General features: G+C 47.0%; 1 protein-coding gene across 1 annotated transcript; it reads right to left on the bottom strand.

Moving 5' to 3' along the window:
* Positions 1–2,463: 2,463 nt before the first annotated feature.
* On the bottom strand, positions 2,464–27,267 carry MS4A14 (membrane spanning 4-domains A14). Its single transcript, XM_040257754.1, is given in 7 exon segments — positions 2,464–2,500; positions 2,502–4,477; positions 13,174–13,272; positions 17,641–17,790; positions 20,973–21,023; positions 23,671–23,799; positions 27,130–27,267. Coding segments are annotated over 7 exon segments (2,580 nt in total).

Below are 27,267 nucleotides of genomic sequence, written 5' to 3'. Positions count from 1 at the left end.
GAGAATCCTGGACTGGGTGGCCTCTCCCTTCTCCAGGGGTTAGGTGATACAAGGGGGGAGCAGTCAGAGTTTCTCCCATTTTGAGCAAGATTGGAAGTATGCTGTTTTGTGTTGTTGCTGTTGCCTTAGCAACTCTTATTCAGAATAACTTCTGTGACAAATAATTCCATCCTTCCTCAGCCTAGAACCATAAACGGTTTCCCTCTTAGGCCACAGTCCAGCTGAATGTTTAGCAATGGGCTTAATCTGTGCAGCTATTTACGGACAAAGCTCAGTTCTCTACAGAGCTCAGCCTCTTCTGGGCCCTGGGTTCTCTCCATCTGACCAGGACAAGAGAGAAAGAAGAGATTGTGGGAATAATGCAGGCCATTTGGGGTCAAGCCTGGCAGCGGGAGCGTCACCTCGTCAGCACTCCACCAGTGATGGCCGCCTTCCCACCTCCTAGCTCCGGGATGTTCAGTCTAGCAAATTAGAGTGCACTTCGAACAACCAGCTCGTTTCTCCTGAGGTTTCTTGGCAACTGTGGGTATACAGTAGTAGCATCAGAAAATCGGGTCTTCCCAGTATTACCGCCCCCCCCCCAAAAAAAACCCAACATGTTTAAAATAAGGTGGTAAGAAAACCCTTGGATGCCTCTAAGTAAATCATAAATGCTCTGTTCCCTTCCTCCTTTCGCACCTCGTCTTTATAAGCAGCTGCTTCACACACTGACACCCCTTTATCGGCTCCTACACACATTGGTTCTGTCAACTCTATACCCAGATTCACTGATGGGCTGGTGTCCGGATCTCAGAAAGGGGAAGCGAGGGCGGCGCTTGACCACTCCAGCAGCTGGCAGAGGGGGAAGCACGCCTTCTCCTGAGTGGGTTTTTCATCTTGTTTTTACCCTAAGATGCTTCAGCAGCAGTCCAGCCTGCCCAGCCCCCAGTGGGTCGGCGGGGAGAGGAAGGGCTGGCATTTCCCTGGGTGGCCAGTGGCAACTCTCCACCCTCCACCTGCCCAAGGACTGGGTTGAATTAGAAAAATGCCAGTTTTTTTTTTTTTTTGTATCGATGTAGAAACTCTGTTTTCTCCCTAAGACACTATTTTTGCAGGTGTTTGAAGTTCGTATATTTTTCTCTACTGCAGAGCTTACACAAAATTGAAGAAGAATGTTAATGTTCAGTTTTTATTATCCTGTGTTTAAAAGGTTTGTCTTCCCCCCTGCGGATCTATTTGTTAATGGACCAAAAAAAATTAGTATTCCCAGCCCAAAAAAAGCACACAGCCAGTCTCTCCAGCTCTGTGTATCATTACCTTACTGCATGTAATTTCACTCGCCTCTAGGCGAAGGCTCCAAGCTCATGTTTATGTTTTTAAACATAATTGACTGAATCCCTACTAGAAGGATCCTTTGTGCAGAATCCTGTAAAGACATAGATATAGTGCAATCTTGGGGTGTTCATAAGAAAATGAGAGAACTATGAGAGTGTCCGTGATTTCAAAAGAGAAGGAAGTTGAAGAGATATTCCTGAAACTCTATTTTAAACTTCTTGAAATAGAAAGAGGGACAAAATGCAGACATCAACAATGGTGGTGAATATTAGTGGGAAAAAGGCTGGTGAATAACCCCACACGGATCAAACACAGTTCCAGGAGGAAGAAGGTTGCAAATGGAATCACGCTTGGAGGATGGAGGGCAACTGATGGCTTGTGATCACAGTTTCCTTTGCCCACTGAGGGTGACACTGTATGTCATGAGTGTAAGAAATCAGCAGCGGCGAGCAGAGGCGTAGGACAGGCAGCAGAGCTTCGGGCGATTCGTGCGTCCGTCACAATCTCTGCTGCGGCTTCTGTGTCTCTGCCCTCCCTGCGCCTACTCCCCTGTCTCACGGCGTGCTTTGCTCCACTCTCCCTCTTCACCACGTTCTGCACTCACTGCCACACCCTACCTCACTAATTGAACAAAGTCCGTATCCTCAACATATATTTAGATTTGGAGGGGGGCGTACGTTAGGTGATTGGAAACAGCAAAACAGGGTTGTGGTGGGATTGATTTTTATTCCTTGCCAACTCTTTCGGTCCTTGAGCCCTTAGAGAGCCATGTAGACTTCTTTCTGGTTGACTTACTGAGCTTCTATAATACACAAAGGTGAAGGGAAAACATGTTAGCACCGTGGAAGAGTAAGCCCACTAAATATTAAGCTGTAAAAAGAATTAGTGATCATAGACTGAGACACTAACCTTGATAACAGAGTTTAAATGTGAATTATTTCTTCATCCCCAGAAAGTTCTGATATAGTATTAATATTTGTTGTCATTTTATTATAACTAAGGACACATCCTTTGAGTGTTTTGCTTGCCCTTTGTTTTCTGGCGAGTAAAGAAGGTAGTAACCACACTTGTGAACAGAGGTTGGAGATTGCTTTTCCCTAATTTGGTTCCAAAATCAGGAGTCATGCAGTGTGTAGGAAAGTCTGCATGTTAGCTCGAGTCTTCAGATTGCTCTTTCTGTTGGGTCACAGGAGGTGGAAGCTAAAGACTGGTCTTCTTTGCATACAGCTGAGCAAGATGATGTGTCTTCTTTCACATCTTGTTCTGAATTTTTACTGGACATATAGGTGTGATATGTGTCTTGTACTGAGCTTTGGTAGGAGGAACAGTTAGAATCTGGTTTTATGTCTTCTGACTGCAGGTCAGTTGGGCTTTGACTTTTTCCACAACTCGTGTCCTCTGATTTGATGTCCCTTGCTTGCACAGCATCTGTTTCCATATCTTGTTTTTGACTTCCTGTGGACTGAAGTTCTTGTACTGAGCTTTGGTAGGAGAAACAGTTAAAATCTGACTTTGTGTCTTCTGATTGCAAGTCACTTGGAGTCTGGCTTTTTCCATAGCTCATATCCTCTGATTTGATGTCCCTTGTTTGCACAGCATCTGTTTCCATAACTTCTTTTTGGATTCCTGCAGATTGAAGGTCTTGTTGGTCTTTATCTTGGTGCTGACTGTCTTGTAGAACATCCTGGGATTGCTCATCTAGGTCAGGTGGAATAGCGGCATGCAGAGTCTGGGTTTCTTGGAATAGAGATCTCTGCTTTCGGGATTCTTTCACTTGTAGATCTTGGGTTTTCCAGGTCTGGAAGTCCCAATTTTGGGAATGCTGTGTTTCAAGTTGCCATTCTCGTTTTTCCCATTCTTTGCTTTTCCAGTCTTGAGTTCCCCATTCTTGGGATTGTTGGCCTAAAGATTGCCAGATTTGGACTTTCCTGTCTGGAGACTGCCAGTCATGGTACTCCTGGATTTGCATATCCTGGTATAGCTGCCTCGGGGGTTTCTCCTCTTGGATCCGCAGGCTCTCAGCTTGCTGGTCTGGGAGCTGCAGTATGGTTTGACTAACTTGGATTTCCTTGTCTATGTACTGCTTTTTCGGAGAGAGCCAGCTTCTGATGTGCTTGTCTAGGGATTTCCTCCTTGGGGGCGGTTGGTCTTGAACGTACATGTCAGGGGCTTTCTGGTTTGCACACGGACAGCCTTTGCTCTGCTGCAGTTGGGAATGCTGCTTTGATGGCCTCCTGCTCTGAAGTTCCTCCTCAGGTTTCCATTCTTCGGTCATTAACATGACCTCTGATCTAATGTCTTGATATGATAAACGCACAGCTCTCTGTTCTTGAGACTGGACATTGTGCAGTTGAAAATCCAGAGGCCGTCGATCCAGGTGTTGCACAGCAGAGGCCTGCACAGAAAGCATTGGTGCGGCGGCAAACGGCAGGGCTTGTAAAGGCAGGGCCTGTCTTTGCAAAGGCAGGCCTTGAGCAGGCATGTCTGGGGGCGGTAGGTAGTCAGATAGCATGTCATGGGACTGTGTATTTTGCAGGGATGTGCCCTGGGATTGCTTGTCTTGGGATGTAATTCCATGAGACTTGGTGACATGAGATGATGCTAAGGATAGCAAGTCCTGCTCTGGCGAAGTTTCGACTCTCGAAGCTGGTGATGGCAAATCTTGGGGTGGTAAACTGTGGACACTTTTTACAGAATAGGATGGAAAAAGTTGGAGTTTTGAGGCTTGGTCCTGCAACAATGGAGTTTTCTTTTCTGGGGATTGTGTGATAGCAGCTTGTAGGTCTTCATCTTTTAGTGGCTCAGTATCCATCATGATTTCTGGGGACTCTTTCTCTAGAACGGGAGGCGAGTGTTTCACCTCCACTTCTTCCCCATAAAGGCTTACAGTTTGAGGGACATATATCTGTTGTTCATCTTCCATAAACAGAGAAGATGTGTTGAAACTAGTACTGCCTCTCCTGCCTGCATGGTGGAAGGCAAACTGATTTTTTGTGACTCTTAACTTGAAGAATGAATAGCCTCCAAAGAAAACAGGCTTTATGCTTGTCATTGAATCCGCACTGGTAGACTCTTCTTGTAGCTCAAAGTGTATGACAGCATTTTCGTCAGGAACAGAGAGTTCACTCTCTTGAGTAGCATCCGAAGGCAAGAAAAACACAATCTATAAAACCAAAGGGTGAGGGAAACAATAGAACAGAATCATCTTTGACATTATTTTCTTCTTGCAGTCCCAAATTATTTTTCCTCTCTGCCTTAAGATAGTAGAAAGGAGGTAACATCTACAGGAGGAATCAGAAAACAAACCCAGGACTGCTTTTACCATCAACTCATTAGTTTTGTTTATTTACATTTACTTTTTTTAAATTTGATTTTTGGCCATGCCACATGGCATATATGGGGTCTTAGTTCCCCGACCAGGGATAGAACTCATGCCTCCTGAAGTGACGCTTAACCATTGGACCACCAGGGAAGTCCCAACTCACTGGTTTTTTTTTCTTTTATGGACAAATCTTCAGCCTCTATTGTCTCATCTGTTGAAGAGGGGAGTTGAGATTGTCTGGATTAGTCTTCCCATACTTAGAATTTGGCTCAGACGGTAAAGAATCTGCCTGTGGTGCAGGAGACCGGAGTTCAATCCCTGGGTCAGGAAGATCCCCTGGAGAAGGGAATGGCTACCCACTCCAATATTCTTGCCTGGAGAATCCCATGGGCAGAGGAGCTACAGTTCATTGGGCCGCAAAGAAGTAGGACACGACTGAGGGACTAACAGTTTCACTTTCTAAGATAATTTAAGTTATCTACTCAATATTCATATATTCAGGTTTATAATGATCTACTTATCACCTACTAGATGAACTGGATTCTCGAGATCAAACAGTCAAATGTGGGTTTTTCCCTGTAATTGTGCTCAGAATTATAGATAGGTCAAGATATAAATGGCTAACGATACAGTCTATCAAATGCTATTACAGAACTAGTTACTATGTGCTTCACGAGAATGTAGAAGATGAGCTAATTCTGAGAGAGCCGGCAAAGAGTTCACTGAAGAAGAGGCATTGCTCTGTGTCCTGATAGATGAACAGAAATTCCTTGGGTATAAAGTAAGATGAAGGAAGAAAGGAACCAAAGTCCAGGGAGCGGGAAGAGTGGATACAAAAACATCAGGCGGGGGTGTAGCGAGTGTGATGGCAGGTGGCGAGCAGTTAGATACTGTTAGCTGCTGTGTAGGTCCTGTGAACCAAATGTGTCCTTTCAGAGCCGTACATTAAAAGCTCATTGCCAGGGTGTGGTGTTGAGAGTTAGAATCTGTGGCAGGAGATTAGGTCATGACTGTGAAGCCCTCGTCAATGAGATTTGTGCCCTTGTAAAAGAGCCCCGTGATTTGGCCTTTCTTCCATGAGAAGACTGCCAACTGTGAACCAAGATGCGGGTCCTCACTAGACCCAGAATCTACTAGCACCCGGATCTTGGCCTTCCCAGCTCCCAGAACTGTGAGAAACACATTTTTATCACTTAAGCTACCCAGTATTCAGTACGGGGCTTCCCGAGGGGCTCAGCGGTGAAGACCCCACGTGCCGGAGCAGGAGCCACACAAGATTCAGGCTGGATCCCTGGGACGGGAAGCCCCCCTGGAGGAGGAAATGGCAGCCCGGCCCAGAATTCTTGCCTGGAAAGTTCCATGGACAGAGGAGTCTGGTGGGCTGCAGTCCACAGAATCAGAGTCAGACATGGAACGAGTGTGGAGCACACATGCGTGCACACACACTTTACCACAGCATCCCAGCCGGGCCAGGACAAAGTCTGTCACCAAGAGGCAGGATTCCTGCTGCCACCAGTGCCCACACAGACTCAGAGCTGGGCAACGGGCAGAAGCCAGACCTCCTGGAATGAGAAGCCCAGTGGGCCTTAGGAAGCATCACTACAACAAAGCTACGGGAGGTGATGGAATTCCAGTTGAACTATTTCAAATCCTGAAAAATGATGCTGTGAAAGTGCTGCACTCAATATGCCAGCAAATTTGGAAAACTCAGCAGTGGCCACAGGACTGGAAAAGGTCAGTTTTCATTCCAATCCCAAAGAAAGGCCATGCCAAAGAATGTTCAAACTACTGCACAATTGCACTCATCTCACACGCTAGTAAAGCAATGCTCAAAATTCTCCAGGTCAGGCTTCAGCAATATGTGAACCATGAACTTCCAGATGTTCAAGCTGGTTTTAGAAAAGGCAGAGGAACCAGAGATCAAATTGCCAACATCTGCTGGATCATTGAAAAAGCAAGAGAGTTCCAGAAAAACATCTATTTCTGCCTTATTGACTATGCCAAAGCCTTTGACTATATGGATCACAATCAACTGTGGAAAATTCTGAAAGAGATGGAAATACCAGACCACCTGACCTGCCTCTTGAGAAACCTATATTCAGGTCAGGAAGCAACAGTTAGAACTGGACATGGAACAACAGACTGGTTCCAAATAGGAAAAGGAGTACATCAAAGCTGTATATTGTCACGCTGCTTATTTAACTTCTATGCAGAGTACATCATGAGAAACGCTGGGCTGGAAGAAGCACAAGCTGGAATCAAGATTGCTGGGAGAAATATCAATAACCTCAGATATGCAGATGACACCACCCTTACAGCAGAAAGTGAAGAGGAACTCAAAAGCCTCTTGATGAAAGGGAAAGAGGAGAGTGAAAAAGTTGGCTTAAAGCTCAACATTCAGAAAACGAAGATCATGGAATCTGGTCCCATCAATTCATGGGAATTAGATGGGGAAACAGTGGAAACAACGTCAGACTTTATTTTGGGGGGCTCCAAAATCACTGCAGATGGTAATCGCAGCCATGAAATTAAAAGACGCTTACTCCTTGGAAAGAAAGTTATGACCAACCTAGATAACATATTGAAAAGCAGAGACATTACTTTGCCAACAAAGGTCCGTCTGGTCAAGACTATGGTTTTTCCTGTGGTCATGTATGGATGTGAGAGTTGGACTGTGAAGAAGGCTGAGCGCCGAAGAATTGATGCTTGTGAACTGTGGTGTTGGAGAAGATTCTTGAGAGTCCCCTAGACTGCAAGGAGATCCAACTAGTCCGTTGTAAAGGAGATCAGTCCTGGGATTTCTTTGGAAGCATTGATGCTAAAGCTGAAACTCCAATACTTTGGCCACCTCATGCGAAGAGTTGACTCACTAGAAAAGACTCTGATGCTGGGAGGGATTGGGGGCAGGAGGAGAAGGGGATGACAGAGGGTGAGATGGCTGGATGGCATCACCGACTCGATGGACATGAGTTTGAGTGAACTCTGGGAATTGGTGGTGGACAGGGAGGCCTGGTGTGCTGCAATTCATGGGGTCGCAAAGAGTCGGACACGACTAAGTGACTGAACTGAACTGAATGAGTAGAAGCGGGAAAAGCTTTGAGGGGCATGCTAGAAAAGGGTTGTATTATTGTGAATGAACCATTAGGGGCAATTCCAGTGGCAGCCCAGGAAGAAAAAAGGAGAGCTGGGGAGAAAACTTCTGTCTTAGAGAACACCTTAGTAATCCTGATGAAGTGTTGGTGCAAATACGGATGATAAAGGTCATTCTGATGAGGCCTCAGACAGAAATGAGGAAAGTGTCATTGGAAACCGGAAGGTGGGGATCTTGGTATGAAGCGGCTGAGAACCTGGCTGAACTGTGTTTACGTTCTAGTATTTTGTGCGAGATAGAACTTGTAAGCAATGAATTTTACCTGAAGCTATGTCCAGGTGAAGTGTTGAAGGTGCGACTTGACTTCTACTGACAGCTTACAGTAAAACGTGAGAAGAGAAAAATGATTTAAGGATGGAATTACTAAGCCAATAGGAAGTGGGACTCCATGGTTTGGAAAATTCTCAGTCCATTTGTATTGAAAAAAAAAAATGAGAACATTTAAGAGTAGATCCAGTGGGGACTTCCCTTGTGGTCCAGTGGTTAGGAACCCACCTTCCAATGCCAAGGACACAGGTTTGATCCCCAGTTAGGGAACTAAGATCCATGTGCCACAGAGCAGCTGGGCCTGTGTGCTCTGAAGCCCGCATGCCACATCTGGAGAGCCCACGCACTGCAGCTGAAGAAGTTCACGAGCTGCAGCAAAGACCCAGCCAGCCAGCCAAACATGAGAGAGTGGGCCAAGTGACTGATTTGATGAGGAAAGTATTGTGGCTCAGCGATCGCACCAGGAGCCAGAAGCGATTCTCCAAGACAATGGAAGAACGGCCCCCAAAGCCATCCGAGATCACCAGGGCTGCAGACCCTGAACGCCAGGGCTCCTGAAGAATGCTTTCAAAGGATGGGACCAACTCGCAGGTTCAGGCAGAGTCAAGACGCCCTCACCCCGTGCCTTGAGGTGCGGCCAAGACTGAGAGCTGCTGCAGGCACTGTGCCCAGCAGACCCGCAGGGACATGGCTACCGCCCCCTCAGTTTCAAAACACAGAGCCACGGGCGCAGGGCCCCAGGCCGGCAGCCACAGGCAGGGGGCTCCGGCGCAGGTGAGCCACAGCGCCCAGGAGGGCAGTGGCCATGGGCTCTCTCTGCTCAGCTGCGGGGCTGAGGTCCTCCAGTGAGCTTGGAAGACGGTGCGTCAAGCCCAAGAGGACCGCTCTTCACCTTAAGGTCTCAGTTGCCTGCACTGTCAGGCTTGAGGTTTGCTTGAGACCTATCGATCCTTCTTTCCCATTTCCCCCTTTAGGAATGGGGATGTATATCCCATGCCCATTCCTTTGCTGGAGTTTGGAAGTTTGGTTTCATAACATGTTTGGTTTCATGGGTTCACAGCTGGAGGGAACTTGCCTCAGGTTAAGCCATGTCTTAACTCTCATCCGTATTTGATTTTAGCTGAGACTTTGGACTTAGACTTTAAAGTTGATGCTGTAACAAGAAAGAACTTTTGGGAACTACTACGATATAAAGGCGGAGGAGGCGATGGCGCCCACGCCAGTGGAGGAGCTGGAGAATCCCGGGGACGGGGGAGCCCGGTGGGCTGCAGTCCCTGGGGTCCTGAAGAGTCGGACACAACTGAGCGACTTCACGTTCACTTTCACTTTCCTGCATTGGAGAAGGAAATGGCAGCCCACTCCCGTGTTCTTGCCCGGAGAATCCCAGGGACGGGGGAGCCTGGGGGGCTGCCGTCTATGGGGTCGCATGGAGTCGGACACGGCTGAAGCGACTCAGCAGCAGCAGCAGCAGCGTCCCTAATGATAACTGAGATTACCAGGTGCGAAGCAAGGCTCCGAAGTCACGGCAGCTGGGTGTTATGACATCTGAATGAGGTTGTTATCCTTGTTTTATGACTTAAAGAGCTAGGTTCAGAGAGAGATTTTGAGTGATCCAAGCGGTGTCAAGAGCTGTTACCTTGTGAACTTGGATTCATACGCTGAAGTGCTTTCCTGTCTAACCACGCTAACCTACGCTTCCTTGTGAGAGCCGCTTCAGTTATACCTTACTGCAGAGTGGTTACGACTGAAGACTATAGGAAACAACGCTGTTAGGCACGGTGGTGGGCACAGGAAACACTAAGAGTTCACTTCCTTTTCCTCTCCTTGAGATCAGGGTGCATTTTACATAATATCTTTAAATCTTCCATGTAGCTTGCATATTGCAGCGCAATTACAAAGCTCTGTTCGTAGAATTAAACTGGATAGTTATTCAGTGTGAGCAATTTGTTTTAATATTGCTCCTAGAGTTTTATAATCTTCTGTACTTGTACCAAGAAAAGAGCGATGCATCAGGTATTTGGGCTCAGATAATAAAAGTGTTACATGTGAGTTGAAACTTTACATTTATACTCATTTATAATAAAAGATTCTCTGCAAACTAGGGTAAATTTAGTCCATGAAAACCCTATAGGGTAACATCATATTTAAGGATAAACTGTAATATTTTTTTACTCTAAGATTTGGAACAAGGAATGGTTGTGTATGCTCAGCATTCAAAAAAAAGAAAAAAAACATGTCCAGGAGGCTCTACACAGTTCAGTAAATCAAGAAAAATAAGGACTAAAATTTGTAAATAAAAGCATCTTTACTGGGAAAATAGATGTCTATCTGGAAAATTCTAGGAAATCAATAAAAAAGCTACTAGAGTTAGTAAGTTTCCTAAGGTCATAGCATACCAATGTATAAAAATAACTGCATTTCTCTTTCTAGGAATGGACATCTGGCAAGTAAAAATTTTAAATGCCATGTAAAATAGCAAGAAAAAACATGAAATACTTAGGGGTGAATTTAACAAAACATGCATAAGATTTATACACTGAAAACTACAAACTGTTGCTCAGAGAAATGAAAGGAGATACAAGAAAATATAAACATATCACAGACATCGATAAGAACACTAAATATTATGAGTAAGCAATTTTCTCCAGATCATTTATAGGTTCAGTAGAGCTCCAGTCAAAATCCCAGGAAGATTTTTTATAGGAACTGATAGTTTCTAAAACAAATATGGAAATCTTGAACAGCTAGAACAGCCAAAAAGTACTTTGAAAAAGAACAAAGAAGATATACACTACTTGATTTTAGGAATTACTCTAGAGAGATCACAGGGAGGAAGGCAGAACAGGAAACTCCTAGAATCTGTCTACTCATCTACGCAGTAATCATACTGGCATAAACTGAAGCAACCGTTTTGAAATTCTGGAGTCTGTTTGAACACGTGAAGCTTCCAAAGGCCTCTGGGCTGCTAAGCTGGCAGGCTTGTCAATCAGTTTCAACCTTCAGAGCAGCTGTGACCGCTCACCTCTCACTCCCAGCCACTGGCAGGAAGCTGGGAGACAGCCACCCGCGTCCCTCTGTGACCTGCTGGAGTCAGGATGGCAACAGGGACCTTGTCTCCCAAATATCAGGTTTCCGTGTTTTGATTGTAGGGCAGTGCTTCTCATCACTGAGGTGCAAGTGCAGAGGCTGGACGCCGTTGTTTCAATCTGTATTGGCTGAGGCAGCTTTGAGGGAAGCTACCCCTTTCTTCAACTATTTTTGTTTTGATTTGATGTTCAGAAACAATTATGTATATGTGAGAATGTAGAAGCCCAGCATACAGGCCCGGGAAAAGATGCATGCTGAGAAAAGTCCTGAGGAGCTCTTAAGCTTTCATCTCAGGCTATTCTCTGGCACAGAGATGCTCCGTGGCAATAAAAACAAACAAGCCCTCTCCCCGAGAAATCCCAGAGGAAAAGGGAGCGTCTGATTTCGAGAGTTCATGCATTAAGATTCAGATACAAAATAAACCTCAAGGTCTACAAAGAAACAGAAAAATGCAGTTTACTCAGGGGTGGTGGCTGTTTAGCCACTAAGTCGTGTCCGACTCTTGCAACCCTGTGGACTGTAACCTGCCAGGCTCCTCTGCCTGTGGGATTCTCTAGGCAAGAACACTGGAGTGGGCTACCAGTTCCTTCTGCAGGGACCTTCCCAACCCAGGGATCAAACCCTGGTATCCTGCATTGCAGGTGGATGGACTCCTTCCTGACTGAGCTAACAAAATAAATTAGCAGAGACTGTACCTGAGGAAGCCCAGACTTCAGATATGCTAGACAAAGACTTTAAAGCAACTCAAAGACCCTGGAAGAGCTGAAGACAATCACGTGCAAACACAGCAAAATGATATATGGACAAAATGAAGATATAAATAGATATAAAAGAGAACCAAAATAATTTCTAGAGCTGAGAAACTTAATAAAAATGCACACCAGAGGGGTTCAGAAGTTGATCTGAGCAGGCAGGAGAAATAACCAATGAACCTGAAGATAGGACGATTGAAATTATTGGGTCTGAGGAACAGAAAGAGGAAATAGTTAAGAGAAGTGAACAGCGCCTACGGGACCTGTGAGCTATGAGCAAGCGGACCGACACACACATCGCGGAGATCTCAGAAGAGAAAGAGAAAGAGGCAAAAGTAATACTCAGAGAAATAACGACTGGAAATTTACCAAATCTGGTGAAGAATATTCGTCTACAAATCTAAGAAGCTCAATGAACTTCAAACAGGATAAATTCAAAGGGACACACACCAAAGCACATTGTAATTAAACTGTCGAAAGCCAAAGGCAGAGAATCTTTGAAACAGCAAAAGTGCCTCATCACATATGAGGAACCCGCAATTAGATCATTAATTTCTTTCATATGTGAAATAAAGATGCTTTAATAACTTAAGTAAGATTGAGTTGTGTTAGGTGATTATGGCAATAACTAGCATCGTGAACATTCAGTAAACGTAAGCTACAGTGACTGTTCTAGGTGCTATTGGTATCACTAGGGCTTCCTGGTGGCTTAGAGGGTGAAGCATCTGCTTGCCATGCGGGAGACCTGGGTTCGATCCCTGGGTCGGGAAGATCCCCTGGAGAAAGAAATGGCACCCCACTCCAGTACTCCTGCCTGGAAAAGCCCATGGGCAGAGGAGCCTGGTGGGCTGCAGTCCACGGGGTCACAAAGAGTCGGACACAGCTGAGTGACGACTCATTACATTGGTATCATTTAAACGGTTTCTTCCTCTCTGTCGAGGGGGTTGTTTCACAGAGCTTTATGGCCCAGGTATAAGCGCCTCATGTTACAATAATATGAATCCCCATTTAGTCTTGTTTTTCATATATTTTGACAGGGAGATAAGGAATTATGTCTGAACAGACATGACTATGGATAGCAGATAGAGGAATAAAAAGCAACATGGTTTGTCTCCAAGCGTGGAGTGTCTCCAAAGTTTAAGTTTTTCCCTCCTCGATCTTCCTAAACTTAGAAATTGTAATTCAGCCCCTGAGAATAGAGCTCTGCTCACTTAATAGGCTAGAGGTCACCTTGACGTGTCCCAGTAGGAATCCATACTCACAAACATCGTTGAACTCACCTCGTTTGAATTTGCCCAGCAGTTGCTTCTAAAGGAGGCGATGGTCACAGCGATGCTGAGCTCTGCTATGCTGGTGATCAGTAAGACCGACAAAATTCCCTGTAAATAATGAAGGTAAGTATACGGCATTTGGAATGAAAGCCATACCATTTTAAAGATACAAACCAAGGACCAGTTACACGGTGTGACCAAGCCTGGGAAAGCCCATGTTTTAGATGCATCTGGAACCGTCAGTGATTGAACTGCTTTCACCCCGTGTACGTCTTTCTGATAGGCAGGGATAGTGAACTGCAGTGCCTGTAGAGGCCCCAGCCAGCCATCTCAGCGGGTGAAACAGGAGGGGAGAAAGGCGACAACAGATACACCCCTTAGGGTCCACTACTCAGTCCCCGGCAATAGTTGCCACGCGGGAATATGGGAACCTTGATGCCTCGTGTTCTTTTCTTTCCTAAGGCAGCTGTATACACACACTGTTGATGTGAAACTTCCCAGTTATTTGTTCACTTCTGTGATCCAAATGGAACATACTTTGGGTTTGGCGTAGCCTGCAGATTGCCATTTTGCACACTCTGCTTTAAGGAGATGTTTAGTTGCCTTAAAGCAGGGAGAAGTGGCAGGGAATAGCATGGTGTCCAAACAGTTTAGCCTTTGGGAACAAGAAGAGCTGGCTGCAGTTGGGTCCAATGTTACACACTTAACCGTGGACAAGAGTCTGTCTAAATTTCGATTTCCCTGCAACATAGCCAAAAGTTTGAATATTCTCCTTTTTCCTTTTTTTTTTTTTTTTCAGAAAACCACAATATATGCAGTAGAAAGGCTAACCACTCCAGTATTCTGGCCTGGAGAAATCCATGGACCGTAGAGTTCATGGTGTCGCAAAGAGCTGGATGCGACTGAGTGACTTTCACTTTCACTGTGAATTTACCAGCTTCAGCTGGTGAACAAGATGGTCTGACCTTGGTCTTTGTGGAACTTCCATCATTGTAAGGGAGGCAGACAGTGACAAATAATTAGGCAATTATTTGCTTCACTAAATCATGATAAGTGCTATGAAAAAACATTGGGGGCAAGGTACTACTATTAATATAACAGGAGACCTGCCCTGGGATGGGAGGAGGTGTGACCAGGAAGGACCCCCTTAAAGACATGATGTTTGAGATTACAGAATGAGGAGGAGTTCAGCGGGTGGGTGGGAAAAGACAGGTGCTGGGCTGAGGAATATTTGAAGAAAGAAAAAGTAGTCTAGAAAACTAAAAAATTCTAGAGGTGGAGGGGAGTGCATGCAGTGAGGATAAAGGCCTGGAATAACACTAGGAAGTTAGGCCAGATAGACATGTTAGAGTCTTATAAACCTTTTAAAATTTGGGTCTAAATCCTGTGTTTGACAGGAAGCCACGACTGAAGCGACTTAGCAGCAGCAGCACTGAGTAACTCTGTTCAGGTGTGCATTTTAAGTGATGACTGTAGCTGCAATGTAGAAAATGGACTGGTGTTTGGGGCAGAAGTCAGTCCACGAGATGTGTAAAGCCCACTCACTGTTCCTGGATCTTTTTAGTTTGTTTTTGACCTTTGGGTTGTGTTCAACAAGGGATTGTGGAGTGATCAACATAGGAGGTCTTGGAGCAGAGTCTCCTGGATTCTGAATGCAGGGGCTAGCTAATCCTCTGATGCACATCGGTGCCGGGCGGGAGCAGAGTTCCGTTCATCTGGGGATTTAACCTCAGAAGACAATTTCTTCCTGGTGTTTGTTAACATAATGCACAGTGGTGGCCTCCTGGCTGCCAAATAAGGGATAAGGCTAATCACGGAGCGTCACTTTCTTGGTCCAATTAGGATTTTGCCTCTTACATTGTTTTCTGACTTTCCTTAGTAACCTTTTATGAGTCTAATTCTGTAACTTATTTCGGAGCATATCAGAGTGTACTAGGCTCACTTTAATGGGTGATCATGAGGATGAAGCAAGACCTTGCATCCAGTAACTGAGAGCTCTTCTCCGTCTTTATCAGAGGAGACAGTTTCCCATGTCCCCACTTCATTTCTCTCCGCCCAAGTCAAATCTCATTAGCATTTAAGGACAAAGCCTTCAATATTCGACTGATTGGAACTGAATGAAAACCCAAGATTTGCTTAGAGAGTAGAAATAAAGGCCTTTTGGAATTGCTGACATGCATAAAAATAATGTCATTGAATACTTATTAGATTAATACCTAAAATAGCCCCTATGTTTTCTGGTAAAGAAAATATGGTTCATCTCTTGTAACGTGTAAAACTCTCTATATAATGATTTATGTTCTAAAATTATTTAAAAAAACACTTTATTAAGTGCCTTAGACACTTTCTCCAACTATATTTAGCATTAACTGAGCAAACTTTTTCATGCAAATATGGGCTCGATAAAGGACAGAAATGGTGTGGACCTAACAGAAGCAGAAGATATTAAGAAGAGGTGGCAAGAATACACAGAAGAACTGTACAAAAAAGGTCTTCACAACCAAGATAATCACGATGGTGTGATCACTCGTCTAGAGCCAGACATCCTGGAATGTGAAGTCAACTGGGCCTTAGGAAGCATCACTACGAACAAAGCTAGTAGAGATGATGGAATTTCAGCTGAGCTATTTCAAATCCTGAAAGATGATGCTGTGAAAGTGCTGCACTCAATATGCCAGCAAATTTGGAAAACTCAGCAGTGGCCACAGGACTGGAAAAAGTCAGTTTTCATTCCAATCCCAAAGAAAGGCAATGCCAGAGAATGCTCAAACTACTGCACAATTGCACTCATCTCACACGCTAGTAAAGTAGTGCTCAAAATTCTCCAAGCCAGGCTTCAGCAATACATGAAGTGTGAACTTCCAGATGTTCAAGCTGGTTTTAGAAAAGGCAGAGGAACCAGAGATCAAATTGCCAACATCCGCTGGATCATCGAAAAAGCAAGAGAGTTCCAGAAAAACATCTATTTCTGCTTTATTGACTACGCCAAAGCCTTTGACTGTGTGGATCACAATCAACTGTGGAAAATTCTGAAAGAGATGGGAATTCCAGGCCACCTGACCTGCCTTTTGAGAAACCTGTATGCAGGTCAGGAGGCAACAGTTAGAACTGGACATGGAACAACAGACTGGTTCCAAATAGGAAAAGGAGCATGCCAAGGCTGTATATTGTCACCCTGCTTATTTAACTTCTATGCAGAGTACATCATGAGAAACGCTGGGCTGGAAGAAGCACAAGCTGGAATCAAGATTGCCGGGAGAAATATCAGTCACCTCAGATATGCAGATGACACCACCCTTATGGCAGAAAGTGAAGAGGAACTCAAAAGCCTCTTGATGAAAGTGAAAGAGGAGAGTGAAAAAGTTGGCTTCAAGCTCAACATTCAGAAAACGAAAATCATGGCATCTGGTCCCATCACTTTATGGGAATTAGATGGGGAAACAGTGGAAACAGTGTCAGACTTTATTTTTGGGGGCTCCAAAATCACTCCAGATGGTGATTGCAGCCATGAAATTAAAAGACGCTTACTCCTTGGAAGGAAAGTTATGACCAACCTAGATAGCATATTGAAAAGCAGAGACATTACTTTGCCAACAAAGGTCCGTCTAGTCAAGGCTATGGTTTTTCCAGTAGTCATGTATGGATGTGAGAGTTGGACTATGAAGAAAGTTGAGTGCTGAAGCATTGATGCTTTTGAACTGTGGTGTTGGAGAAGACTCTTGAGAGTCCCTTGGACTGCAAGGAGATCCAACCAGTCCATTCTAAAGGAGATCAGTCCTGGGTGTTCTTTGGGAGGAATGATGCTAAAGCTGAAACTCCAGTACTTTGGCCACCTCATGCGAAGAGTTGACTCATTGGAAAAGACTCTGATGCTGGGAGGGATTGGGGGCAGGAGGAGAAGGGGTCGACAGAGGATGAGATGGCTGGATGGCATCACGGACTCAATGGACATGAGTTTGAGTGAACTCTGGGAGTTGGAGATGGACAGGGAGGCCTGGGGTGCTGCGATTCATGGGGTCGCAAACAGTAGGACATAACTGAAGGACTGAACTGAACTGAGCAAACTTTTTAGATCATTCTATTCCTTAATAAGACTGATAAGGTAAAATGAATCCAAGCCCCGTCAATACTAATAGGAAGAGCTAAAACCTACTGGCCCCTTAGACCGTGCCTAGTCACGCTCTAGTGTAAGTAATCATAACAGTACACCAGTGGGCAATCTTATTGTCTTCATTTTTCAAATGAGGAAAATGGAGCCTCGGAGAAGACAAAATACTAGGCTAAGGTCACAAGCTTATAAGTGACAAAACCAGGAGTCACATCCCGACTCTGTGGCTCTTGAGTGACACTGGCTTGTCTCAACAGTGAGCTCAAGTGCTGAGGCGGCCGCGATTACGGGATCCTACACGTGGATGCGTCACGAAGACGGTTCACGCAAGTCGATGCAGATCCATCGCCCAGAATGAAACCACTTACATTGTAAAGGACTCTACCTATCACACATATTCCTTCAAGGGAAGGCCCTTGGCAGTACTTGTGTTGGTATCTGTAGCTGACGATGGTGAAAATGATTCCAGCCACTGAGACCACAGAGCTGACAACGTTCAGGCCCGTGACACCTTGTCCCTGGAAAACAGTTTTAAAAATAACAACAAAATAAATAAACACTTTGAAAGAATTCCCTCGTGCTTTTATCTTTCCAGATAACCCTCAGGGAGGAGCTGCTCCATCAGTATCCTGAATTCATCAAAGTCATAAGCCAGGCCAAGTTTTAGAATGAGCCAGGGAGCTAAGAACGGAGAAGGCAATGGCAGCCCGCTCCAGTCCTCTTGCCTGGAAAACCCCACGGACGGAGGAGCCTGGGGGGCTGCAGTCCATGGGGTCGCGAAGAGTCGGACTCGACTGAGCAACTTCACTTTCCCTTTTCACTTTCCTGCATTGGAGAAGGAAATGGCAACCCACTCCAGTGTTCTTGCCTGGAGAATCCCAGGGACGGGGGAGCCTGGGGAGCTGCCATCTATGGGGTCGCACAGAGTCGGACCGACTGAAGCGACTCAGCAGCGGCGGCGGCAGCAGGGAGCTGAGGAAGCAATCCGGGAAAGCAGGGGTGCTCCGTAGTTGTGCGTATTCAGCTGGGTCCGACTCTTTGCAGCCCCGTGGACTGTAGCCCCCCAGACTCCTCTGTCCGTGGGATTTTCCCAGGCAGTGTTACCGGAATGGGTTGCTAGGGCATCTTCCTGACCCAGGGATCGAACCTGCATCTCAGTGGCAGGCGGATTCTTCACCACCGCGCCATCCAGGAAGCCCCTGCGGTGCTCTGTGGTTAATGCTAAAGAAAACGTTCTTTCTATCCTAATGTGTCATCTTTCATAATCTATAAGCAAAACTGCGTGTTGGAGAATATCTTGGCCTTGTAAATAGAACTGATTTTTCAGTCCTAGCGAACTAGGACTCTACACGTCAACAGATCTCTTGTAATTTCCATTTCTGCTTTTACGAGTGAGAGTGGTGTCTCCTCACTTAGGGCGTATCTGCGTGTTTATTTAATAGATATTTCCTGCAGGTCAGCTACCTGTGAGGTGCTGCATCGAGCCCGCGATTCACAAAGGTAAACACAAAAGATGAGGTTCTGCCTTCACATGGCTTACATCACCCCCTCGAGGATTCAAGCCATAAGCAGCCAAATCAATAACATCTTTACAGATGGCAATGAACCTGGACTGAGATTTAATGGTTTCCTTCCTTTTGCTCTCACTTTTTGAACCTCCAAGCTATTAAAAGTTCAGATAGCCCCACAAATTTCCTATTCCCTTTACTTCCTATTTTTTTAAATGTTGTTTTGTTATATTACTCTTGAGTTCCTTTGAAGGAAGAAAGGTGTCATTCATTACCTAATCCCAGCATGGATAGTCCTCTTTTAAAAGAAAAACAGAAAAGTCTCATGTTTCAGTTCCGTGGATGATTACTCTACTCGACTGTGTTACGTCTGTTGGGCTGGGAAGTGCAGCAATACATTTATACATTTACACACCCTGTCCTATCCGGGGGGACCTGTGACTCTCTCTGGCGTAACTTGAAAGTACACCCATGATTTTAATGTTTGCCCCAAACACAGATCTTTTTCTGCCCACAGGGATTTTGGCAGAAAATACCCAGGGGCACACGGATATACCGTCTCATTCAGCCCTAAGTCTTTTGGTCCCTTCAAGGCTCTGTTTTGGCTCCCAGAGGACATTTCGTGGACTAACACCTCTAGCTCAACAACCCCTCGGGTGTATTCTGCTTTACAGTTTACAAAAAGCGTGCACAGCCTTAGTCTCCTCTCATCCTCATGACACTTTTACGATGTCGGCAAACCCCCTTTTATCCCCACGTCACAGGTGAGTAGGATTCTGGGGTCAGATTGTACACTGCCCAGGTTAGCACTACTGTTCCCGTGACGTAGGTCCGCCTCCAGCTCAGTGAGTCGTGGGTAGGTCTGCCTTATCCTCGGTACATCCCTCAGCTCCAAAAGGAAGTCAGTGCAGAGAGAAGAATGAGAGTTGAGGCTTCCTCTGCATTGTCTGTACCTGTCTCCACAGGTAGAGAGAGATGGAGGCCTTCATCCTGGCTAGAAGCCCCTGTGGTTTGTAGCTCTCTCTAGGGGATATTGGCAGAGGACCGTAAAGAAAGAGTGAAAATGGCTTTGAGAGAAGGTCTGCTTCTCCAGGGCCTTTAAAAATCAGACTGGTTAGAAGGCATGTAAACATTTAAGTATCATTCTCTCGTATATGTGGTATCTTGTTAAATCCCCAAAATAATCCTTCAGATTTGACACGGCGATGAGCGGTGGCCTGGCCTCAGCCCTAGAACAACCAGCATCAGTGCCAGACTCTTTCCTGCAGACTTTGGGCAGACCCCAAAGAAGATCTGCCGTTGCTGGTGTGTGTGTGTGTGTGCACGTGCTCAGTCACTCAGTTACGTCTGACTCCTGTGACCCTATGGACTGCCCACCAGGCTCCTCTGTCCGTGGGACTCTCCAGGCAGGAATACTGGAGCGGCTGCCATTTCCTCCTCCAGGGGAGCTTCCGGACCCAGGGCTCGAACCCACGTCCCCTGCGCTGGCAAGCGGATTCTCTACCACTGCGCCACCTGGGGAGCCCGTTGTTGGGGTGGGGGGTGTAATAACTGGCACCCTGGGGTTGATTTTGGTTACAGTAGGGTTTATACACCTTGACACAATAAATATTTGGAGCCAGATACCGTTTGTTTTTTTTTTAATTTTTCTATCCTTTGTATTTTAAAATGTTTAGAAACATCCCCGGTCTCTGCCCACCAGATGACAGCAGTACTCCTCACCCTACCACCCCCTGGTTGTGACAATCAGAAATGTCCTCAGTATGGGGCTTTCCTGGCGGTCCAGTGGTTAAGCCTGCATGCTTCCACTGCAGGGGGTGTGGGTTCCATCCCTGCTCAGGAACTAAAATCCTGCGCTCTGTGCTTGGCAGCCAGGAAAAAAAAAAAGTGTCTTCAGACTTTGTCTAATATTCCTGGGGGTGGAGCTGGGGGAGGAACAAAATTACTCCCAGTTAAGCAGTGTTGAGTTAGAGGAATGTAAAGTGGTCTTTAATCAGCAGCTCCTTTGGTTGACTCGGTCAAGGCAATGGCACCCAGGGGAAAGGTGCACGGCTCATGATGGCTGCCAGGTAGCAGGGGCCTGAACTGCACACTTGGCAGGCAAAGACTCTCCTGGAAGGTCCTTTATTACCCAGGGCTTTCTGCCCAAAAGTGATCTAAAAGAAGCGGACGGTTGTCCCGCGGTGACTTACCATACACTTGTCATTGCTGTTGGTTCCTGTGAGGCACCCTGTGACGGCAAACTGTGGAGAAGCAAAGAGGAACGTCAGCAGCGGTGAGGTGTTTGACTGCCCTACAGGATAACTTCCTTTGGAGACTGTGTCATAACCGACATGTCTGTGACCCTCCCAGACCCTTCTGTGTCTGGTCTCTTCCGTCAGGAAAGGACAGCGGGCCCTGACGTAGGAAAAGCCCTGCGCCGGCCGTGCTTGGCACTCAACAAGGGCTCTGCCAGAGTAAGGTCCAAAAGGTGCCACCCCGCTGGGCTCCAGAGGAAAGACAGTCTTGGGCTCTGGGCCTGGAACAGTGAAGGTGAGCTCTGTCTGCTCTGAGTGAGTGCGGGGCCTGGAATCTAGTGTTATCTCACCCACTTGTTTATACAAAACACAAAGGGCCTAGCTGGCGTTTAGTGGCTCCGTCGTGTCCGACCTTTTGGGACCCCATGGACCGTAGCCCGCCAGGCTCCTCTCTCCATGGGATTCTCCAGGCCAGAATACAGGATGGGTTGCCACTTCCGTCTCCAGGAGATCTTCCCAACCCAGGGATTGAAAGCACGTCTCCTGGAGAAGAGGGCATCAGAGGATGAGATGGCTGGATGGCACCACCGATGCAATGGGTGCGAACTTGGGCAAATTGCAGGAGATGGTGAGGGACAGGGAGGCCTGGCGTGCTGCCGTCCACGGGGTCGCAAAGAGTCAGACATGACTGGGCCGCTGAACAACAGCAACTTCCACATTGCAGGTGGGTCCTTTACCACTGAGCTCCCGGGAAGCGCAGAGAGCTTAGACCCACACAGAAACGGTGAGACCCGTGTCCCCCAGGGTGGGGTCCATAGTTTTCTTAATGTTTCAATAATGAGAACCTCTGCGATAGGAACTGGTGTTCCACTTTGGGCATATTGGGCCTTGGAGTCAAGGACCTTGAGAAGACATGTAGGGGTCGGAGCGTCAGCTCTGATTCCTCCTTCGGCTTCACCTCCCAGCTCGGCTCACCGATCGGGCTGTCTCTATTTCCAGGTCATTCCCGAAGCCGTCCACCTTTATCTTTGCTGCTGCCCAGAGAGTTCTAGAATCCTGCAGCCTCCTCCCAGCTGATTCTCCCAGATCTGCTCTTATCATCCTTGGGCTCATTACCCACTCAGGGGACATACTATTTTAGAGATAACAAGTCTTCAGGTCTTGCTAGCCTTGCTCTAGTATTAAAGCTCCACATTCTTTTTACGGCCGCAAGGACTGGCCCGACCTGGTTCCAGTCTACATTTTTGGCCTCATTTTACGCCACTGCAAAGACGCCTTGGTCTTCTTTCTGTTGCTCTTGCCCACATCCAGCCGGCAGCTCATGCTTCACTGCTGCCAAGAGCGAGCTCTCTCTCTACACAGTGAACACCCGTGTGCAGGACGCTTCCCTGACCTCCCAGCACAGGCGAGCTTCCCGTTCAATCTTCACCTGACACCTGGAACCCCTCAGTGTGTGTAGCACGAGTGTAATACCGCGCCTGTGGAGCTGCTCTCACTTTCCATTTATAGCCTGCCTGTTAGCTGCCGAACCCCGTCTACTTCTAAGAGCAGTTCATCACTCCTCTCAGAGAGGGCCTTGTCCACCAGTACCCTGAGCACCAAGGACCCTCCTGCAGATGTAGGATGGGTGCTTAGTAAATATCTTTTCAGTGAAGAGTGGAGTTTTCAAAAGTAATGTGCCAGACCCTCATTGTCATTCACGCCTGCCGATCACACAGTATCACACTGGGAATGTCCTCTCGTGACGTGGGGAAGTGAGGAGCTGGTCTGCCTGGCTCTCTGTATGTGCGCTTTGAAAGTCATGTTCTGTCTGATGTTATTGACATTTTGGAAATGAAAGCCAGCAGTACTACTAGGTGTCTCAGAAAAGGTGTGGAGAGTTTGTGCTCATCAAAAGCAGACAGGGCTTTAATAGAGACAGTTGTCTCATTTCCTCAGTATTTCACCCATTTGGTCACTGAGTGATTCATTCATTCACACCTGCTGTGCAGCCAGCATGATTCTGAGGTCTGGGAAGGTAACAACTGTAACAGACAACATTCTTGCCCTCTTGGGACTGCAGGTTTTAACGGCGGTATGGCGGAAGCTCTGGTGAGTCTACCCTTAAATATGATGGCATAAGATTAGGAACCAAGGCTGTGGGGATTGGACATATAGCTCTGTACTAGGAATTATGTTTATGATTCTTTTGTTAACTGGATGAATGACGTTCATAAAACTGTCTCTGGGCATAATGAAGCAGTTGAACCATAATAATGTATGAAAATTCTCCTTAAGCTTTGAGAGGCTGTGATTGTGACTGTTAGCCAGGCAGGTTTCAATTACTACCTACTCCCAGATTCCATTTTCTTATTTGCAAGGGGGAAAGTAGGATATTTGCCCATCTAATCTCCCAGATTGGGAGTAAGGAGCAAATGACTTAGTATACACTCGAGGGCTGGAAAACTTTTCAGCACGGTACACCTACGAGCAGTTATCACCATGAGGGTGGTGGTACTGCCGTGACCCAAACGGAGTCACTTCTTTTCCCGTGGAGGGGATTGGCTATCTGGTCTCCTTGGGGCCCACCTGCATGGGATTCATTGTCTCAGGACTGGAGTCAATTCAAACCAGTCTTTACGGTAATTCCTCCAAAGCTCCTAACAGTACTCACAATAAATGCTCCCCAGAATGGATATCCTGTCAAGAAAACCAGGGGGAATCTTTGGGCGAAGTTGAAGTAGTTCAATGCAAATATAGCTCCGATGCCGGCGATGATCAGGGCAAGCAGGACCTGGGCAGCCTGTGAAGAGAAGAATGGGCGGGTGAGGCCACGCGGGCCTGGGCTCTCTGGAGCCTCCCAGGCGCGTAGGCATCGCCACTAGGACGTCGCGCCCCTCCGCCTGCGTGCCCTCCCCTCCTGTTTACCCACCACTCAGGTTTTCAGGAGGCCCGGCGGCCTTCCTGCCCTCACCCACCTGTGTCCGTGTCCGCATCCCTTATGCTCACCCTTCCCTGCTGACAGTGTCTCTGGGGTTATCGATCCGTCTTGCATCTCACGGGTTTGAGCATGTGTCTGACTCTCCCTCTACATTTGCGGTCCCTGCCTTTTCGGCACCAGGGATCAGTTTCGTGGAAGACGGTTCTTCCACAGCCAGGCGGGGTTGGGGCTGGGAGGCTGGGGAGTCCGGTTTGGGGGTGGTTCTCGAAAGAGGCGTGAAACCTCGATCCCTCACAGGCACGGTTCACAGTCGCCTGCACACTCTGATGAGACTCTAGTGCGGCTGCTGATCTGACAGGTGGTGCCCTGAGCAGCGGGGGCTGCTGGACACAGACGAAGCTTCGCCTGCCCGCCGGCCCGGGCTCACTGCCTGCTCTGCGGCCCGCTCCTCGCAGATCACGGGCTGCTACGGACCCCTGCCCTAGACGGCAAGCTTCCAAACTACTCCCCCTGACATGTTTTCCCCTTCTGTAGAACCAGCCTCCTGTTCCCATCCTCACCCCAACACACACACACACACACACACACACACACACACACACACACTTTCCACGTTAAATATAGCCTTTGAGAATGATGGCACCCACCCCAGTACTCTTGCCTGGAAAATCCAATGGACAGAGGAGCCTGGTGGGCTACAGTCCATGGGGTCGCAAACAGTCAGACACGACTGAGCAACTTCACTTTCACTTTCTTTTCTTTCTTTCTTTTTTGAGAATTATAGCCTCAGTCTAGCACTCTGAAAGTATATGAAGTTCCCTGAGCTGGAGCAGAGGAGTTGGGGTGAGGTTATGAGCACCGAAGAATTGATGTTTTTGAACTGTGGTGTTGGAGAAGACTCTTGAGAGTCCCTTGGACTGCAAGGAGATCCAACCAGTCCATTCTAAAGGAGATCAGCCCTGGGGTTTCTTTGGAGGGAATGATGCTGAAGCTGAAATTCCAGTACTTTGGCCACCTCATGCGAAGAGTTGACTCATTGGAAAAGACTCTGATGCTGGGAGGGCTGGGGGCAGGAGGAGAAGGGGACGACCAAGGATGAGATGGCTGGATGGCATCACAGACTCGATGGATGTGAGTCTGAGAGAACTCCGGGAGATGGTGATGGACAGGGAGGCCTGCCGTGCTGCAGTTCATGGGGTCGCAAAGAGTCAGACATGACTGGGCAACTGAAATGAACTGAACTGAACTGAACTATGTCTCACCTCTTGATGCAAAGGCCTGTCCAGAGCCAAGAGTGACCCCGTGGGCCCCTCAGCCCATTAGGGGACACAGGGAGGGGGGCAGTCCCTGGGGGTCTGCGGCTTTCCTCAGCACAGAGCATCTCCTTTCTCACTCTGGCGTCTGGGCTCCCCCAGGCCATACCTCTATGGCCCTGGGTCACAGCTGTCCCCGTACTGTTCTGATTCTTGTACTAAGGACGGGGGCTGTGCACACAGCTTTGCTCTATTTATGACAGATTGTGTGTGTGTGTGTGTCAACACTGCAGCTCACTATGAGCTTTGAGGGTGGTTTTCAAAGAGCTCCCAGTGCCTGCAGCAACAGAAAGGTGATGTTCAACTTCACCTCCACAGGCTTTTAGCTCCGCGAGAGGTGTTCCCACAGCCCAAGGTCGCTCCTTTAATAAGATATTGAGAAAAGCGGCACCGGTTTCCTCCATCCCCCTTGCTGGGATTCAAAGATGATCACTAGCTCCTCCTGAAACAGGCCAGGATTTCCTCACAGTTAGTGCTCTTATTTGTGACAGTTGAGCATTCTATTTCTCAGAGTTAAATAAGCCCTCAGAAGCATTGCTGATACATGAGCAAACCCTGCATGTTTCTAAACAGAATTTTATTTCCCTTGTTGATCAAAAGGTAGGGACGTTTTGTGACAACCTAGAGGAGTGGGAGGGGGTTTCAGGAGGGAGGGGACACGTGTGCACGAAAGGCTGATTCGTGTTGATGTATGGCAGTGAAAGTGAAAGCAGCGCAGTCGTGTCCGACTCTTTCCAACTACACAGACTATACACTCCGTGGGATTCTCCAGGCCAGAACACTGGAGCGGGTAGCCTTTCCCTTCTCCAGGGGGATCTTCCCAACCTAGGGCTCAAACTCAGGTCTTCTGCATTGCCGGATGTATGGCAGAGGCTGGCACAATATTGTAAAGCAATTATCCTGCACTTAAAAATAAATAAATACTTTGTCAAAAAAGGTCTGTCTAGTCAAGGCTCTGGTTTTTCCAGTGGTCATGTATGGTTTTGAGAGTTGGACTATAAAGAAAGCTGAGCACCGAAGAATTGATGCTTTTGAACTGTGGTGTTGGAGAAGACTCTTGAGAGTCCCATGGACTGCAAGGCGACCAAACCAGTCCATTCTAAAGGAAATCAGTCCTGAATATTCACTGGAAGGACTGATGCTAAAGCTGAAGCTCCAAAACTTTGGCCACCTGATCCGAAGAGCTGACTCATTTGAAAAGACCCTGATGCTGGGAAAGATTGAAGGTGGGAGGAGAAGGGGACAACAGAGGATGAGATGGTTGGATGGCATCACCGACTCAATGGACATGGGTTTGGGTGGACTCTGGGAGTTGGTGATGGACAGGGAGGCCTGATGTGCTGCGGTTCATGGGGTCGCAAATAGTGAGACACAACTGAGCGACTGAACTGAATTGAAATAATTTGTAAAATGTAAGGAAGTGGTCTTGTAGGCTACATGTTAGCTCTTCCACTGAGTATACCGATTCTATGTACATGCTCGTGACTTAGAAGGCTGCAGAGACTTCTCTGGTGGTTCACTGGTTAAGAATCTGCCTTGCAATGCAGGGGACACAGGTCCAATCCCTGGTCAGGGAATTAAGATCCCACTTGCCGAGGAGCAGCTAAGCCCACGAGGCACAGCTAAAGAGTCTGTGTGCCGCAAAAAGATCCGCCTCCTGAAACTAGGGCCCAAGGCAGCCAAACAGTGACAAATAAATGAATAAACAGACAGGACATCTCTTTTTAAAAGAGTATTAAAAAGAAGGATGTATTTTAGATGACAGATGAGGGGAAACTGAGGGGATCAATGTCCTTTCTGAAAAGCATCTCTGCAAACATACTTGGAGAAATAACATAGTCTCCTTTCCAAGAAGACCCATGAGTGGGAAAGGACTTACCCCCAAGACTTTTGGCTCTCCCTTCAGGAATTCCAGCAGAGAACTATGAGGTCCATAGGGAAGTGCGGTCAATACAGTTTCATTTGGTTGTACATTGATGACGTGGGTTGATCTTTTGACCTCAGATGATGATTCCAT

The sequence above is a fragment of the Oryx dammah genome, unplaced genomic scaffold, assembly GCF_014754425.2.
Source record: "Oryx dammah isolate SB20612 unplaced genomic scaffold, SCBI_Odam_1.1 HiC_scaffold_17, whole genome shotgun sequence".
Classification (NCBI taxonomy): Eukaryota; Metazoa; Chordata; class Mammalia; order Artiodactyla; family Bovidae; genus Oryx; species Oryx dammah.
This window is presented reverse-complemented; position numbering and strand designations above follow the sequence as displayed.